The sequence below is a fragment of the Oncorhynchus kisutch genome, linkage group LG29 (genome assembly GCF_002021735.2).
Source record: "Oncorhynchus kisutch isolate 150728-3 linkage group LG29, Okis_V2, whole genome shotgun sequence".
NCBI lineage: Eukaryota > Metazoa > Chordata > Actinopteri > Salmoniformes > Salmonidae > Oncorhynchus > Oncorhynchus kisutch.
Genome location: NC_034202.2, coordinates 37917112 through 37936032, shown reverse-complemented (window position 1 = coordinate 37936032; position 18921 = coordinate 37917112). Strand labels below are relative to the sequence as shown.

Here is an 18921-nt window from a genome sequence, read left to right as displayed (position 1 = left end):
TTAGGTGTGTGTATCTGATGTGTGTGTGATAGGTGTGTGTATCTGATGTGTGTGTGTGTGTGTGTGTGTGTGTTAGGTGTGTGTATCTTATGAGTGTGTGTGTGTGTGTTAGGTGTGTGTATCTGATGTGTGTGCGTTAGGTGTGTGTATCTGGTGTGTGTATCTGATGTGTGTGTGTTAGGTGTGTGTGTCTGATGTGTGTGTCTAATGTGTGTGTGTTTCAGGTTCTGGAAGCCAAGCTGTGTGTGTACTCTAAGCGTTAGGTGTGTGTATCTGATGTGTGTGTGTTAGCTGTGTGTATCTGATGTGTGTGTGTTAGGTGTGTGTATCTGATGTGTGTGTGTTAGGTGTGTGTATCTGATGTGTGTGTGTTAGGTGTGTGTATCTGATGTGTGTGTCTGATGTGTGTGTCTGATGTGTGTGTGTTTCAGGTTCTGGAAGCCAAGCTGTGTGTGTACTCTAAGCGTTAGGTGTGTGTATCTGATGTGTGTGTGTGTAGCTGATGTGTGTATCTGATGTGTGTGTGTTTCAGGTTCTGGAAGCCAAGCTGTGTGTGTACTCTAAGCGCATGGTGGAGCAGAAGCCTGGTAACATTCTGTATGGGACCCATGGACCTCTACCTCCTCTCTACAGCGTCTCTCTGTCCTCACTCTCTACACAGCTGGCCTCCATGTATCCTGAGCTCACTCTGCCTCTCTTCTCAGGTTACTACACATGTGTGTGTGTGTATGTCTGTGTGTGTGTGTATGTGTATGTGTCTGTCTGTGTCTGTGTGTGTGTCTGTGTGTGTGTCTGTCTGTGTGTGTGTCTGTATATGTGTCTGTCTGTGTGTGTGTCTGTCTGTGTGTGTGTTTGGGTGTGTGTACATGTTTAACCAGAAGTCCCCACTAGAATAGTAAACAAATACAATTCTGACCAACTGGGGACATTTTATTAGTCGTCACGAGGTCAAATGCTGTTTCTAGGGGGTTTAGGGTTCAGGTTAGAATTGGTGTTAGAATTAAGGTTAGGATTAGTGTTTGGGTTAGAATTAAGGTTAGGATTAGTGTTAGGATTAGAATTAAGGTTAGGATTAGTGTTTGGGTTAGAATTAAGGTTAGGATTAGTGTTAGGATTAGAATTAAGGTTAGGATTAGTGTTAGGGTTAGAATTAAGGTTAGGATTAGTGTTAGGGTTAGAATTAAGGTTATAATTAGTGTTAGGATTAGAATTAAGGTTAGGATTAGTGTTAGGGTTAGAATTAAGGTTAGGATTAGTGTTAGGGTTAGAATTAAGGTTATAGTTATGGTTAGAATTAAGGTTATAATTAGTGTTAGGGTTAGAATTAAGGTTATAATTAGTGTTAGGGTTAAAATTAAGGTTATAATTAGTGTTAGGGTTAGAATTAAGGTTAGGATTAGTGTTAGGGTTAGAATTAAGGTTAGGATTAGTGTTAGGGTTAGAATTAAGGTTATAATTAGTGTTAGTGTTAGAATTAAGGTTAGGATTAGTGTTAGTGTTAGAATTAAGGTTAGGATTAGTGTTAGGGTTAGAATTAAGGTTAGGATTAGTGTTAGGATTAGAATTAAGGTTAGGATTAGTGTTAGGGTTAGAATTAAGGTTATAGTTAGGGTTAGAATTAAGGTTATAATTAGTGTTAGGGTTAGAATTAAGGTTAGGATTAGTGTTAGGGTTAGAATTAAGGTTAGGATTAGTGTTAGTGTTAGAATTAAGGTTAGGATTAGTGTTAGGGTTAGAATTAAGGTTAGGATTAGTGTTAGGGTTAGAATTAAGGTTAGAATTAGTGTTATGGTTAGAATTAAGGTTAGGATTAGTGTTAGGGTTAGAATTAAGGTTAGAATTAGTGTTAGGATTAGAATTAAGGTTAGAATTAGTGTTAGGATTAGAATTAAGGTTAGGATTAGTGTTAGGGTTAGAATTAAGGTTAGGATTAGTGTTAGGGTTAGAATTAAGGTTAGAATTAGTGTTAGGATTAGAATTAAGGTTAGGATTATTGTTAGGGTTAGAATTAGTGTTAGGATTAGAATTAAGGTTAGGATTAGTGTTAGGGTTAGAATTAAGGTTAGGATTAGTGTTAGGGTTAGAATTAAGGTTAGGATTAGTGTTAGGGTTAGAATTACGTTAAGGGTTAAGTTTAGGGTTAAGGTTAGGTTTTTGGATTAAGTCTAGGGCAAGGGTGTGAGTACGGGTTAGGTTTAGGGCTAGGGAAAATAGGATTTTGAATGGGACTGAATTGGGTGTCCCCACAAGGTTAGCTGTACAAGACTGTGTGCGTGTGTGTAGAGAGAGAGAATTGGTGTTCATGTGCACTTTCTTCTACCAAGGACTGCTCAAACTATTTCTCCCCTTCTCTCCCTCCCTCCAACTCTCTCCCCTCTCCCCCTCTCTCTCCCTCCAACTCTCTCCCCTCTCTTCCTCCCCTCTCCCCTTCTCTCTCTCCTTCCAACTAACTCCCCTCTCTTCCTCCCCTCTCCCCTTCTCTCCCTCCCTCTCTCTCTCTCCCCCCCTCCTCTCTCTCCCTCCCTCTCTCTCCCCCCCCCTCTCTCTCCCTCCCCCTCTCTCTCCCTCTCTCTCTCTCTCTCCCTCCCCCCCCCTCTCTCTCTCCCTCCCCCTCCTCTCTCCCTCCATCAGAGGTGTCCCAGCGTTTCTCCACCACCCATCCTAACGGCAGACAGATCATGTTGTCCTACCTGCTACCCTGGCTGTCTAACATAGAGCTGGTGGATACAGGCCTCCTACCCCCTGCTTCCAGCCCCTGTACCCCAGAAGAGGAGCCCCGTGGTCGGGCACACACCCTGGGTCTCGCCCCTCGGCTCCGGGGGAACGGCTGGGGCTCCCTCCAGGCCAGCTCTCTGGTCCTCAACAACCTCATGTTCATGACTGCTAAGGTCAGCAGGGTTTAGGAGTGTGACCTTGTGGGGTTGTTTCTTTTATGTGGAAGCTGATTTATGTTTCTGCTTTGTAGTTAATTGATTCCTTAATTGATTAGTTAGTATCATTCTGTTTACCCAGATATTGATCTATCTAATAACTGTAAATGATGAGAGGTTCCAACCACTATTGTCTGAGTTTGACTTGTACAGTATATTATCATTCTACCTAATTCCCAAGCTTTAAAGTGTTTCCTGAGTTTGACAGGTCTAGTACTTATTCCTGACTGTTCTCCTGGCTTCTCCTGGGTTCTCCTGTCAGTATGGAGACGAGGTTCCAGGTCCAGAGATGGAGAACGCGTGGAACGCCCTGGTGTCCAATGAGAAGTGGAGTAACAACCTGCGTACAGCGCTCCAGTTCCTCATCAGCCTCTGTGGAGTCAGCTCTGATACCACGCTGCTGCCCTACGTGAGTAAAGTGTACATACACACACACACACACACATACGCACACACAATACACACACACGCACGTACGCACACACAATACACACACACGCATACACTCACACACACGCACAAACAAACACACACACAATACACACACACACACACACACAATACACACGCATGCACACTCACACACACGCACAAACACACACACACACACACAATACACACACACACGCACGTACGCACACACAATACACACACACGCATGCACACTCACACACACGCACAAACAAACACACACACAATACACACACACACACGCACGTACGCACACACAATACACACACACACACACACACACACACTTAAACAACCTGCATCTTGTTCTCCAGTTCCTCATCCGTATGTGGGGTCAGCAGTGATACCGATGTCTTAGTTTATCGTGTAAAGACTGTGCTAACCTGTGTGTGTGTGTGTGTGTGTGTGTGTGTGTGTGTATTGTGCGTGTGCGTGTGTGTATTGTGTGTGTGTGTGTATTGTTTGTGTGTGGGTTGTGTGTATTGTGTGTGTGTGTGTGTGTGTATTGTGTGTGTGTATTGTGTGTGTGTGTTTATTGTGTGTGTGTGTATTGTGTGTGTGTATTGTGCATGTGTGTATTGTGTATGTGTGTGTGTATTGTGTGTGTGTTGTGTGTATGGTGTGTATTGTGTGTGTGTGTTTCAGATCAAGAAGGTGGTGATCTACCTGTGTCGTAACAACACCATTCAGACCATGGAGGAGCTGTTGTTTGAGCTGCAGCAGACAGACCCAGTCAACCCTGTGGTTCTGCACTGTGATAACCCGCCCTTCTACCGCTTCGCAGCCAGTAACAAGATGTCTGCTCACCACTCAGGTGAGACAGGAGGTTGCTCATTGGCTGGGGCCAGGTGTCCGTCACAAAACCAGGAAGCAGGGGTCATTTTCGGTAAAGGAGTCATTGCAACCCAGTTCATATACCAGACTGACGCACAATCAACATATCTGATCTAACAAAATGGACATTCGGCAAAACCCGACAGACAATGTGGTTACTTTAGTCCGATGTTGATATATTTGGCTGTTTTCGCTGCGTGACATTTAGAAGTTGTCCCTTTTCAGATTTAGAAGAAGCTGGGTAGCATCGTTTTGAACTGTAATGCAAGTTGATTGGTGATGATGACATGAACATGTGTTGTGGTTGACATCCGCATCTATAGAATTAGGAATTAGAATACCAGAATGAACATTAACCTTCTCATGATGGGATAATTGTCATTTCATCAGGGGAGTTGGACAACCGTGGTTTGCCAGCGCTGTGAAAAGATATTGTGTAAAATAATGATTTTTGAAGAGTTTATCTGCGCTGTGTGTTTGTTAGCTAGCTAGCCAGACCGTTTTAGAGGAATGATTCCATACATGTTTCAAATTAACTGCCAATATGCCAACATTCCATTCAGACAAGGCAGCCAATCCACAGCCAGACACGGGCTGACATCATCAGTGCATGATGGGACTTAGACAAGTTGTCAATGCAACAAGTACTGCTACTGTATCATACTGTATAATAGCTTTCCATACGGAATAATAGCTTTCCATGCTGTATAATAGCTATTGTATCATACTGTATAATAGCTTTCCATACTGTATAATAGCTTTCCATACTGTATAATAGCTTTCCATACTGAATAATAGCTTTCCATACTGTATAATAGCTTTCCATACTGTATAATAACTTTCCATACTGAATAATAGCTTTCCATACTGTATAATAGCTTTCCATACTGTATAATAGCTATTGTATCATACTGTATAATAGCTTTCCATACTGTATAATAGCTTTCCATACTGAATAATAGCTTTCCATACTGTATAATAGCTTTCCATACTGTATAATAGCTTTCCATGCTGTATAATAGCTATTGTATCATACTGTATAATAGCTTTCCATACTGAATAATAGCTATTGTATCATACTGTATAATAGCTTTCCATACTGTATAATAGCTTTCCATACTGTATAATAGCTTTCCATGCTGTATAATAGCTATTGTATCATACTGTATAATAGCTTTCCATACTGTATAATAGCTTTCCATACTGTATAATAGCTATTGTATCATACTGTATAATAGCTTTCCATACTGTATAATAGCTTTCCATACTGTATAATAGCTTTCCATACTGAATAATAGCTTTCCATACTGTATAATAGCTTTCCATACTGTATAATAGCTTTACATACTGTATAATAGCTATTGTATCATACTGTATAATAGCTTTCCATACTGTATAATAGCTTTCCATACTGTATAATAGCTTTCCATACTGTATAATAGCTATTGTATCATACTGTATAATAGCTTTCCATACTGTATAATAGCTTTCCATGCTGTATAATAGCTATTGTATCATACTGTATAATAGCTATTGTATCATACTGTATAATAGCTATTGTATCATACTGTATAATAGCTTTCCATACTGTATAATAGCTATTGTATCATACTGTATAATAGCTATTGTATCATACTGTATAATAGCTTTCCATACTGTATAATAGCTATTGTATCATACTGTATAATAGCTTTCAATACTGTATAATAGCTATTGTATCATACTGTATAATAGCTTTCCATACTGTATAATAGCTATTGTATCATACTGTATAATAGCTATTGTATCATACTGTATAATAGCTTTCCATACTGTATAATAGCTTTCCATGCTGTATAATAGCTATTGTATCATACTGTATAATAGCTTTCAATACTGTATAATAGCTATTGTATCATACTGTATAATAGCTTTCCATACTGTATAATAGCTATTGTATCATACTGTATAATAGCTTTCCATACTGTATAATAGCTATTGTATCATACTGTATAATAGCTTTCAATACTGTATAATAGCTTTCAATACTGTATAATAGCTTTCAATACTGTATAATAGCTTTCAATACTGTATAATAGCTTTCCATACTGTATAATAGCTTTCCATGCTGTATAATAGCTATTGTACTGTCTCAGCTTTCCAATATTTCATTGTTTTAGAGACATTTATGGTCTCAAATGTGTATAAAACCCGTAAAAACGGTATTTAGAATTATATGACAATATTTTAAGTTGACAATAATTATATTACACAATATCTGATATATCACACGCCTTACTTTTATTTTCCTGCATCGGTAAAATGATTATGCCTCTACAGCCATTCATTCCAATTAGACTGGTTTGGATTTCTCCCTGACCAATATGGCTCCCATTTTCACCCCATTCCGGAACTTTAAGGGTTTATGACATAGCCCCTCTAGTCATTTAACGAATGGGTTGCACCTCTGTCACTTGGCTCTAAAGATGCCACAGAATATTGATATCCGATATATATATGGTTAGTGCTCAGTCTTTCTGAATGGGGACTAATGAATGTTTTGTCAAAATTATACTATAGTGGCATTGAAATACGATGTCATTGTTAAAGTAGACGTACAATTAGTTGGAAACAACTTTGCCATCGTTATGATGTCGTCAAGTTTACTTTAGAGAGATGGCAATGTTGCTATGAGCTAGCAAATTTAGTTAGAAATAGCTTACAATGCTAACGTTAGCTACCTAACGTTATACTGCATATAAAATCAATCTGGTGATTTGGCAAATTTAGTCAGAAATAACTTACAATGCTAACGTTAGCTACCTAACGTTATACTGCATCTACAATCAATCTGGTGGCATCAAAATTATGTCAAAAGCTTGTCCTACAAAGTATTCTCTTCGTCTTGAATGTCATCGTGTTTCCAAGCCACAGTAATGTACTTTAGATGAAATCTTCATCAGCACCTGCATTGAGTAGAATGCTCAGCTGGGCATCAGTCCTAAAAACAAACGTTCAAAACAATGGAATAAACGTTTTGAAACGGAGGAATCCGTCTGAATTTGGGATCCAATAGGAATGCTCGTCCGTTTGTGCTATTTTTATAATGTCACGTCTTTTTCTTGAATACACCACCTCTTCTATGAAATGTAGAATAAGCTCCTCCCTCTAATTTCCCCTGGTAGAAATGTGTCATGACGTCAGATATAATGACATTTTCTCTCCGGTGTTATGTAGTTGCTTTACACAACTCTTTACTGTATGTATTTGTTTAGGTTGTTGTTGTTTATGTATTTATGTTGTTGTTGTTTATGTATTTATGTTGTTGTTGTTTATGTATTTATTTGTTGTTGTTGTTTATGTTGTTGTTGTTGTTTATGTTGTTGTTGTTTATGTATTTATGTTGTTGTTGTTTATGTATTTATGTCGTTGTTGTTTATGTTGTTGTTGTTGTTTATGTATGTATGTTGTTGTTGTTTATGTATTTATGTTGTTGTTTATGTATTTATGTTGTTGTTGTTTATGTATTTATGTTGTTGTTGTCTATGTATTAATGTTGTTGTTGTTTATGTATTTATGTTGTTGTTGTTTATGTATTTATGTTGTTGTTGTTTATGTGTTTATGCTGTTGTTGTTTATGTATTCATGTTGTTGTTTATGTATTTATGTTGTTGTTTATGTATTTATGTTGTTGTTGTTTATGTATTTATGTTGTTGTTTATATATTTCTGTTGATTGTTGTTCAGGCAGGACAGGAGAACTTCCGCGCGTGTACTGTTGTTGTATTTATTCTAATGTTGTTGTTGTTGTTGTTTATGCATTTACGTTGTTGTGTGTTGTCCAGGCACTACGTCCAGCAGTAACACAGTAGTGGCAGGACAGGAGAACTTCCCAGAGACAGAGGAGTCCAAGCTGTCCAGAGAGAACGAGGAGAGGTGGGTCCCCATCACAGCACCCTTTGGGTAGATATTTTATACAATCTTTACAACTAACTTTATTATTCAGAGATCAATGTGATGACACTTTAAATGTAAACGCCTACCCTCACTGTGTGTGTGTTCTCAGGTCCAAGGCTCACAACAGACTGGAGTCTCGCTACAGTAACAGCTCAGGCGGTTCCTATGACGACGAGAAGAGTGAGTAGAACCTTAAACCTTAATCCCCAATTTTTTTAATTCTGCTAATTGAATTTCCGTGACGGCGCGGAACCTCCCTGCAGATTCCTCTGCAGTCTGTAAACACACACAACCCCTATGGGAAAGGGCCTTGGGCTCTGCATTCCTCTCCACAATGTCCTCATAGTGTTAGTCACTTCAACCTCGTTAGTAGTCTGTTGTTGTAATTATCACTCATCTCGTAGCGTCTTTGACAAATTTACAAGAGATTTACACACACACACACACACACACACAGCGAGAGAGAGAGAGACTGAAAGGAGTTTTACAACATAAAGATAGACATGCTTTGTGACAGATGTAGGATCTTAATTTGAGAGCGTTTGCTACAGCAGGAAAATAATCCTGCAGCAACAGGAAATTTGAATTATTATGTGGATTATAATTAATATAATTTTTTTTGAGTAAAATTAAGTCAAAACTTTCTACTTGGAAGTTGCAAACTTCAGAAGCCTTTTCAAACTTTAAATATCCTACACGTTTTAGATTTCCTGCATTGCAAATTAAGATCCTACATCTGGTGCTGGAATTTGGCTGAGCAGCCTACTCTGCCTACTCTGACCACATGTTCCAACACAGAAGAGCAATGGTTCACTTCTCAGTGCAGGCAGGCACTTCCATTCCTCCCTTATCTGTCTCTGATACGGACAGGATACAGACATAGACCAGATACAGACACAGACAGGATACAGACCTGATACAGACAGGATACAGACAGGATACTGACCATGTTCTACAGTATCACTTTCCCTTACAGACATATCAGACACCAGCACAGATATTCAGTCTGGATATCAGCCATACCAACCACAGAACACACACAGTGTCAGCCTGTCATCAGTGAAGGCATTCTGTCTATGTTTAGCCTGCATGCTTTGGGAGGAATCCAGACCAATGTGTGTATGTCTCGCTTTCAAGTGTGTGTGTTTGTATGCGTGTCTGCCTTTTTGTCTGTCTCACTATCAAGAGTATATGTCTCCCACTCAAGAGTGTGTGTTTGTGTCGCTCTCAAATGTGTTTGTGTGTTTTGCGATGTCTGATTGGCTAATCTCATACCACACATTCATGAGATAGTTCTGTGGTGGTTTGTCACCATGCTGTCACATGGTGGCTCTTCTTTCATCAGTCTTTAGAGTTTCCCTTATTGTTCAGGTTTTATTGTCTAACAGCGCTTACAGATTTTAATAAATCAAATATTTTCTAATATCTTTTGCTTGATTGAGCCTGATTGGTGTAAAATGGAAAACCCCGCCCACCTGGCTCTCTAGGAAATCTAATGCAAACAATCAATGTATCTTAAAGATTTCGAATCATATTTAAACCCAGATCTTTACTATCATTCTAAACCCAGATCTTTACTATCATTCTAAACCCAGATCTGATTATCATTCTAAACCCAGATCTGATTATCATTCTAAACCCAGATCTGATTATCAATCTAAACCCAGATCTGATTATCATTCTAAACCCAGATCTGATTATCATTCTAAACCCAGATCTGATTATCATTATGTGTGTGTGTGTGTTTGTCTAAACCCAGGTCTGATAAAAAAATACTCCTGGTTCTAATTGTTAGAACATAACACTGTTTCCTGATTGGTCTATTCCCCCAGATGACCCTCTCCCGCCGTATGCTGGTTGGCTGATGAGCGTGTTGGAGACCAATCGGCCGCAGCCGTTGCCCATGCCAGTTAACGGAGGTTGCTGGGCGCCGCTGGTGGACTACCTTCCTGAAACCATCACACCTAGGGGACCACTACACAGGTAAACACACAACAATAAATATGATGAAAAACACTAGTCAACTACCTGCTTTTCCTGACTAAAACCATCACACCTAGGGGACCACTACACAGGTAAACACACAACAATAAATATGATGAAAAACACTAGTCAACTACCTGCTTTTCCTGACTAAAACCATCACACCTAGGGGACCACTACACAGGTAAACACACAACAATAAATATGATGAAAAACACTAGTCAACTACCTGCTTTTCCTGACTAAAACCACGAGGATAACGAGACGAGATGCCCTGGGGGGAAAAAAACATTACTATTACAAATTACTTTTTATTTTAGTCTACAAAAGTGTGACGAGATGAGAATTCGGCAGCAGGGTAGCCGAGTGGTTAGAGCGTTGGACTAGTAACCGGAAGGTTGCAAGTTCAAACCCCCGAGCTGACAAGGTACAAATCTGTTGTTCTGCCCCTGAACAGGCAGTTAACCCACTGGGTTAGGCCGTCATTGAAAATAAGAATTTGTTCTTAACTGAAAAATGTGAGACTAATGGGCATTTCATTTGACATGAAGCTCCTGCAGAATATTATATGCAGTCCTCTCATTGGCAGAATTGTCATCTTTCATTTGAGCTGATCTGCGCGGCTCTCCCAGGCGGTCTCTTCAGTCACTCGTCAATCTTTTGAACTGATGTGAAGCCGCTAGGAAACAATACTGTTTACAGATGTAGGATCTTAATTTGATCACTCCTTTTGTTGCTGAGAATTTTCCTGCACAGTAGGAAATGGAAACTAAAAAAAATGTAAAAAACATGCTTCTAAAGTTTGTAATTTTCACTTTAAAATGTTAGACTTCATTTGCCCTAATGAAAAATGTATCAACCCCAACAAAAAAGTATTATAATCCACATAATATTTCATATTTCCTGTTGCTGCAGGATTATTTTTCTGCTGTAGCAAACTTTGTCATATAAAGATCCTTAATTTGATCTATTTTTGCTTTGATCTCATCAGAAGCTCTTATTTTCTGACACTGTTATTCATTCATCTGTGTTGCGGTCCACAAATGCCATTTGTTGACTATTAGGAGTACAGTAATACTTCTGGCATATCTGGAAAGCTAAAATTCACCCCTTTTCAGGGAAACCACAGTTATTTATGACCTTGACGGTTATGATGGGGAGAAAGTCAGAGCTGTAAATTGTTTAACCTGTAGCCAAGACTTTATGGTAGGCCTATATGGTTGACTAAGGCTAGCATTGGTTACAATATCCCACAATATCAATGTTGCCAGCTATGGTATATGAGGGGATAGTAGGCCTAGTTGGACATGGCTATCTGAATGTGTACAGTAGCCTAGATATGACGTTATTTAATAGAAAAGAATGCACTGACTATTACAGTGACTAAAATGGTGTGAACAAGGGAATGGAATCTATTATGTACAAGATGGAAGGTAAGTTAGAGGTGTGTATGAACTATTTAATAAAACAAAAGAAAACTACAATGACTAAAAACTAGACTTAAATGACTGACTAAAATAGGACTTAAATGACTGACTAAAATAGGACTTAAATGACTGACTAAAATAGGACTCAAATGACTGACTAAAATAGGACTCAAATGACGGACTAAAATAGGACTTAAATGACTGACTAAAATAGGACTCAAATGACTGACTAAAATAGGACTCAAATGACTGACTAAAATAGGACTTAAATGACTGACTAAAATAGGACTTAAATGACTGTGACTAAAATAGGACTTAAATGACTGTGACTAAAAACTAGACATAAATGACTGACTAAAATAGGACTTAAATGACTGACTAAAATAGGACTTAAATGACTGACTAAAATAGGACTCAAATGACTGACTAAAATAGGACTCAAATGACTGACTAAAACTAGACTTAAATGACTGACTAAAATAGGACTTAAATGACTGTGACTAAAAACTAGACATAAATGACTGACTAAAATAGGACTTAACAAAAACAAAAATAACACTGACACACATGCACATCCAGTACACACACACACACACACACACACACACACACCTTTCCAGCCAAGAGGCTGCTAATCTGCTGATCCAGCTGCAGGACAGAATGTAGAGAATTTAGGTGGTTCCTCACCACCTAAATATAAATATCTCTGTCTCAGTAAGACAATATAAAATATCTCTGTCTCAGTAAGACAATATAAATATCTCTGTCTCAGTAAGACAATATAAATATCTCTGTCTCAGTAAGACAATATAAAATATCTCTGTCTCAGTAAGACAATATATTTATCTCTGTCTCAGTAAGACAATATATTTATCTCTGTCTCAGTAAGACAATATATTTATCTCTGTCTCAGTAAGACAATATATTTATCTCTGTCTCAGTAAGACAATATAAAATATATACTCTTGTGAATTCTATGGTTTTTACTAGATTACTTGTAGTTTTTCATGTAGTTTGTCTGTAATTTTTGTAATGACTTGGTGCTGCCTATCTTGGCAAGGATGCTCTTGAAAAAGAGATTTTAAATCTCAATGAGCCCTTCCTGGTTAAATAAAGGTTCAAATAATAATAATAATAATAATAAAAAAAATGTTTTTATTTCTGTCTCAGTAAGAAAATATAATAATCTCTGTTTTAGTAAAATCAGATTTATTTTACCAGGTAAATTGACTGAGAACACGTTCTCATTTACAGCAACAAACAGGGAAATAGTTACAGGGGGATGAATGAGCCAATTGTAAACTGGGGATTATTAGGTGACCGTGATGGTTTGAGGGCCAGATTGGGAATTTAGCCAGGACACCGGGGGTTAACACCCCTACTCTTACGATAAGTGCCATGGGATCTTTAATGACCTCAGAGAGTCAGGACACCGTCCTGAGGAAAGAGTGCCTCCTACTGTCCCATCCAAATGACAGCACCCTACACAGGGCATCACTGCCCTGGCGCATTGGGTATATATTTTTTTTAGACCAGAGGAAAGAGTGCCTCCTACTGGCCCTCCAACACCACTTCCAGCAGCATCTGGTCTCCCATCCAGGGACTGACCAGGACCAACCCTGCTTGGCTTCAGAAGCAAGCCAGCAGTGGTATGCAGGGTGGTACGCTGCTGGCTTGCTGAGATAATATAATTATCTCTGTCTCAGTAAAACAATATAAACATCTCTGTCTCAGTAAAACAATATAAACATCTCTGTCTCAGTAAGTCAATATAAACATCTCTGTCTCAGTAAAACAATATAATCATCTCTGTCTCAGTAAGACAATATAATCATCTCTGTCTCAGTAAGACAATATAATCATCTCTGTCTCAGTAAGACAATATAATCATCTCTGTCTCAGTAAAACAATATAAACATCTCTGTCTCAGTAAGACAATATAATCATCTCTGTCTCAGTAAAACAATATAAACATCTCTGTCTCAGTAAGAAAATATAAACATCTCTGTCTCAGTGAGACAATATAAACATCTCTGTCTCAGTGAGACAATATAAACATCACTGTCTCAGTGAGAAAGAGATCAGAGATCAGAGATATGAATAGAGAGACATACAACGACACTGTCGAGGAAAAACGTGTGTCTATTTAAAATGCTGTCTGTCAACTGTGTGCGTGTTCTTCTCTATGGTTGGACTATATGACAATGTCATTAAATACATTTTTGAGAGAAAAAAACGTTAAAAGTTCATGTAGCATGTTAATATCAAGACCTCTATTTGTTTTTTATTTTATTTAACTAGGCAAGATGAGTTAAGGACAAATTCTTATTTTCAATGAAGGCCTAGGAACAGTGGGTTAACTGCCTGTTCAGGGGCAGAACAACAGATTTGTACCTTGTCAGCTCAGGGGTTTGAACTTGCAACTTTCCGGTTACTAGTCCATCGCTCTAACCACTAGGCTACGCTGCCGCCCCACCACTCTAACCACTAGGCTACGCTGCCGCCCCTCCACTCTAACCACTAGGCTACGCTGCCGCCCCTCCACTCTAACCACTAGGCTACGCTTCCGCCCCTCCACTCTAACCACTAGGCTACCCTGCCGCCCCTCCACTCTAACCACTAGGCTACCCTGCCGCCCCTCCACTCTAACCACTAGGCTACCCTGCCGCCCCTCCACTCTAACCACTAGGCTACCCTGCCGCCCCTCCACTCTAACCACTAGGCTACCCTGCCGCCCCTCCACTCTAACCACTAGGCTACCCTGCCGCCCCTCCACTCTAACCACTAGGTTACCCTGCCGCCCCTCCACTCTAACCACTAGGCTACCCTGCCGCCCCTCCACTCTAACCACTAGGCTACCCTGCCGCCCCTCCACTCTAACCACTAGGCTACCCTGCCGCCCCTCCACTCTAACCACTAGGCTACCCTGCCGCCCCTCCACTCTAACCACTAGGCTACCCTGCCGCCCCTCCACTCTAACCACTAGGCTACCCTGCCGCCCCTCCACTCTAACCACTAGGCTACCCTGCCGCCCCTCCACTCTAACCACTAGGCTACGCTGCCGCCCCTCCACTCTAACCACTAGGCTACCCTGCCGCCCCTCCACTCTAACCACTAGGCTACCCTGCCGCCCCTCCACTCTAACCACTAGGCTACCCTGCCGCCCCTCCACTCTAACCACTAGGCTACGCTGCCGCCCCTCCACTCTAACCACTAGGCTACCCTGCCGCCCCATGTTCCAAAACGTGTTTTTTGAAATGTGCAGATACTTGCAAATTCCTTTTTATTCCCTTTGTTCTATTCGTACAGGTTAACTAACTCAATCATGTGTTGTGTTGTGCGTTCTCTCAGGTGTAACATAGCAGTGATCTTCATGACAGAGATGGTGGTGGACCACAGTGTGAGAGAGGACTGGGCCCTTCACCTTCCACTACTGCTGCACGCCCTCTTCTTAGGTACAGTAACTTCTCTGAGTCTCTGTTTGTCTGTGTTTGGTCTCGCTCTCGTACGCACACACACATGCACACACGCACACACACACACACACACACTGAGTGGCGCAGCAGTCTAAGGTACTGCATCTCAGTGCTAGAGGCGTCACTACAGGCACCCTGGTTCGATTCCAGGCTGTATCACAACCGGACGTAATTGGGAGTCCCATAGGGTGGCGCACAATTGGCTCAGCATCGTCCGGGTTTGGCCGGTGTAGGCCGTCATTGTTAATGAGAAATTGTTCTTAACTGACTTGCCTCGTTAAATAAAGGTTCAATTAAAAATGACAGAATAATAATAATTCATCCAAACGTGTTAATGATGGACTGCGTGTGTGTGTGTGTAGTAGTGTGCATTTCTCCTTTGCCAAGATAATCCATCCACCTGACAGGTGTGACATACCAAGAAGCTGATTAAACAGCATGATCATTACACAGGTGCACCTTGTGTCGGGGACAATAAAAGACCACTCTAAAATGTGCAGTATTGTCACACAACGCAATGCCACAGATGTCTCAGGTTTTGAAGAAGCGTGCAATTGGCATGCTGACATCAGAAATGTCCACCACAGCTGTTGCCAGAGAATTTAATGTTAATTTCTCTGCCATAACGTTGTTTTAGAGAATTTGGTAATATGTCTAGCCGGCCTCACAACCGCAGACCACGTGTAACCACGCCAACCCAGGACCTCCACATACAGCCTCTTCACCAGGGGGATTGTCTGAGACCAGACACCCAGACAGCTGATTAAATTGAGTATTTCTGTCTGTAATAAAGCGCTTTTGTGGGGAAACACTCATTCTGATTGGCTGGGCCTGGCTCCCCGGTGGCTGCGCCCCTGCCCCAGTCAATAGATTAGGAATAGATTAGGAATAATAGATTAGGGCTTAATGAATTTATTTCAGTTGACTGATTCCCTTGTTTGGACTGTTGCATGTTGCGTTTATATTTTTGTCCAGTATAGTTCTATGATCTCAAATGTCTATACTGAAGAGCTTCTTTGTGTCATGCATGGGGCCTTTACTGTTTCCTGTCCTGTATCCCTATAGGTCTGGACCCCTACAGGTCTGGACCCCAAAAAGGTCTGGACCACTACAGGTCTGGACCCCAAAAGGCCTGGACCCCAAAAGGTCTAGACCCCTACAGGTCTAACGTTGTCTCTATTTTCCAGGTCTAGACCCCTACAGGTCTAATGTTGTCTCTATTCTCCAGGTCTAGACCCCTACAGGTCTAATGTTGTCTCTATTCTCCAGGTCTAGACCCCTACAGGTCTAATGTTGTCTCTATTTTCCAGGTCTAGACCCCTACAGGTCTAATGTTGTCTCTATTCTCCAGGTCTAGACCCCTACAGGTCTAATGTTGTCTCTATTCTCCAGGTCTGGACCCCTACAGGTCTAATGTTGTCTCTATTCTCCAGGTCTGGACCCCTACAGGTCTAATGTTGTCTCTATTCTCCAGGTCTGGACCCCTACAGGTCTAATGTTGTCTCTATTTTCCAGGTCTGGACCCCTACAGGTCTAATGTTGTCTCTATTCTCCAGGTCTGGACCCCTACAGGTCTAATGTTGTCTCTATTCTCCAGGTCTAGACCCCTACAGGTCTAACGTTCTCTCTATTCTCCAGGTCTAGACCCCTACAGGTCTAACGTTGTCTCTATTCTCCAGGTCTGGACCCCTACAGGTCTAACGTTCTCTCTATTCTCCAGGTCTAGACCACTACAGGCCAGAGGTGTTTGAACACAGCAAGCGTCTCCTCCTCCACCTCCTCATCGCTTTATCCTGCAACAACAACTTCCAGGTATTTCTATTTATTATGGATCCCCATTAGTTCCTGCCAAGACAGCAGCTACTCTTCCTGGGGTTTATTATGAATTCCCATTAGTTCCTAACAAGGCACCAGCTACTCTTCCTGGGGTTTATTATGGATCCCCATTCGTTCCTGCCAAGACAGCAGCTACTCTTCCTGGGGTTTATTATGAATTCCCATTAGTTCCTGCCAAGTCAGCAGCTACTCTTCCTGGGGTTTATTATGGATCCCCATTAGTTCCAGCTTATCTTCCTGGGGTTTATTATGGATCCCCATTAGTTCCAGCTACTCTTCCTGGGGTTTATTATGGATCCCCATTAGTTCCAGCTTATCTTCCTGGGGTCCAGCCAAATTAAGGCAGTTATACATTGTTTTTTAACCTAACAATACATTCACTGTGAAATGTTGGGCCCAACGTAGCAAAACGTTTTCCAATGGGAAGCTTTGGCACAAGAGAGGAATAAGACCAGCATGTTTTTATGGTTGTGTGTAAGATTGTCTGAGTGGTTGTGTGTTTTAGATTCATAGCGTGCGTGTGTGGGTGGTTGTGTGTGAGAAGTTATTTATTGTCTGTAAAACATCCGTGTGTTACCAGGTCATAGCCTCTGTGCTGCTGCTCACCAGAGAGATCAGTGACAACAAAACACTCACCATCAAATCCAGCTATCAGCCAGAGTACCAGTACTCAGGTAACACACACACACACACACACACACACACTAGAGGCATCAACAAAGACATTTGTGGTTAGAGAACGCAGTACTTCAGCATGACCATGTAGTAACAACTCTGTCCGTTCTGTTCAGAATCATCAGCAAGGATCGTATTTAACACTAACCAGTTTTGCCGGTACACCTGTTCATCTCTGCTGTTCACTTCCTGCTTCCTGTCAGGTGGTCCCGACTTCCTGCGGGAGTGGCAGGCGTCCCCGGTGGCTGACTCTGGCATGAGCTCCTCCTCCAACTCTTCTTCTGCCAGTCTTGGCGGCGGCAGCACGGGGGGCAGTGTGGGTAACCTGCCCATGGTAACCCCCGACGACCTGGAGGACCTAGAGGACACGGCCAGTGAGGCGGACAACAAGACCAACAAACTGATAGAGTTCCTAACTACCAGGTACACACAGACACAGGCACGCATGCTCACACACACATAATGAGAGAGAGAGAGAGAGACACCCTCACACACACACACAATCACAAACACTTAAGACTGAAACGATGCCGACATTTCAAGTTAAATCTAATTTTCTTAGTCACATGCGGAATACAACAGGTGTAGTAGACCCTACAGTGAAATGCTTAATTACGAGCCCCTCAACAGTGCCGTTTCAAAAAATATGGATAAGAATAAGAGATAAAAGTAATTAAAGAGCAGCAGTAAAAATTTACAATATTTTCAAGGTAGAGGTCGACCGATTATGATTTTTCAACGCCAATACCGATTATTGGAGGACCAAAAAAAGCGGATACCGATTAATCGGACGATTTTTAATAATGACAATTACAACAATACTGAATGAACACTTATTTTAACTTAATATAATACATCAATAAAATCAATTTAGCCTCAAATAAATAATGAAACATGTTCAATTTGGTTTAAATAATGCAAAAACAAAGTGTTGGAGAAGAAAATAAAAGTGCAATATGTGCCATCTAAGAAAGCTAACGTGTCAGTTCTTTGCTCAGAACATGAGAACATATGAAAGCTGGTGGTACCTTTTAACATGAGTCTTCAATATTCCCAGGTAAGAAGTTTTAGGTTGTAGTTAATATAGGAATTATAGGACTATTTCTCTCAATACCATTTGTATTTCATATACCTTTGACTATTGGATGTTCTTATAGGCACTTTAGTATTGCCAGTGTAACAGTATAGCTTCCGTCCCTCTCCTCGCTCCTACCTGGGCTCGAACCAGGAACACAATGACAACAGCCACCCTCGAAGCAGCGTTACCCATGCAGAGCAAGGGGAACAACTACTCCAAGTCTGAGCGAGTGACATTTGAAACGCAATTAGCGCGCACCCCGCTAACTAGCTAGCC

General features: G+C 40.9%; 1 protein-coding gene across 1 annotated transcript in view; it reads left to right on the top strand.

The window, feature by feature from the left end:
• The window catches only part of fryb (furry homolog b (Drosophila)), a 120883-nt gene that overhangs the window by 56165 nt on the left and 45797 nt on the right, over nucleotides 1-18921 (top strand). Inside the window, exons 29-39 of the mRNA XM_031808761.1 lie at nucleotides 533-704; nucleotides 2632-2888; nucleotides 3193-3339; nucleotides 4047-4215; nucleotides 8059-8149; nucleotides 8280-8350; nucleotides 10003-10153; nucleotides 14932-15035; nucleotides 16777-16868; nucleotides 17473-17566; nucleotides 17771-17990. Of these exons, the coding sequence (XP_031664621.1) occupies nucleotides 533-704; nucleotides 2632-2888; nucleotides 3193-3339; nucleotides 4047-4215; nucleotides 8059-8149; nucleotides 8280-8350; nucleotides 10003-10153; nucleotides 14932-15035; nucleotides 16777-16868; nucleotides 17473-17566; nucleotides 17771-17990 (1568 nt within the window). The remainder of the gene's footprint in view (nucleotides 1-532; nucleotides 705-2631; nucleotides 2889-3192; nucleotides 3340-4046; nucleotides 4216-8058; nucleotides 8150-8279; nucleotides 8351-10002; nucleotides 10154-14931; nucleotides 15036-16776; nucleotides 16869-17472; nucleotides 17567-17770; nucleotides 17991-18921) is intronic.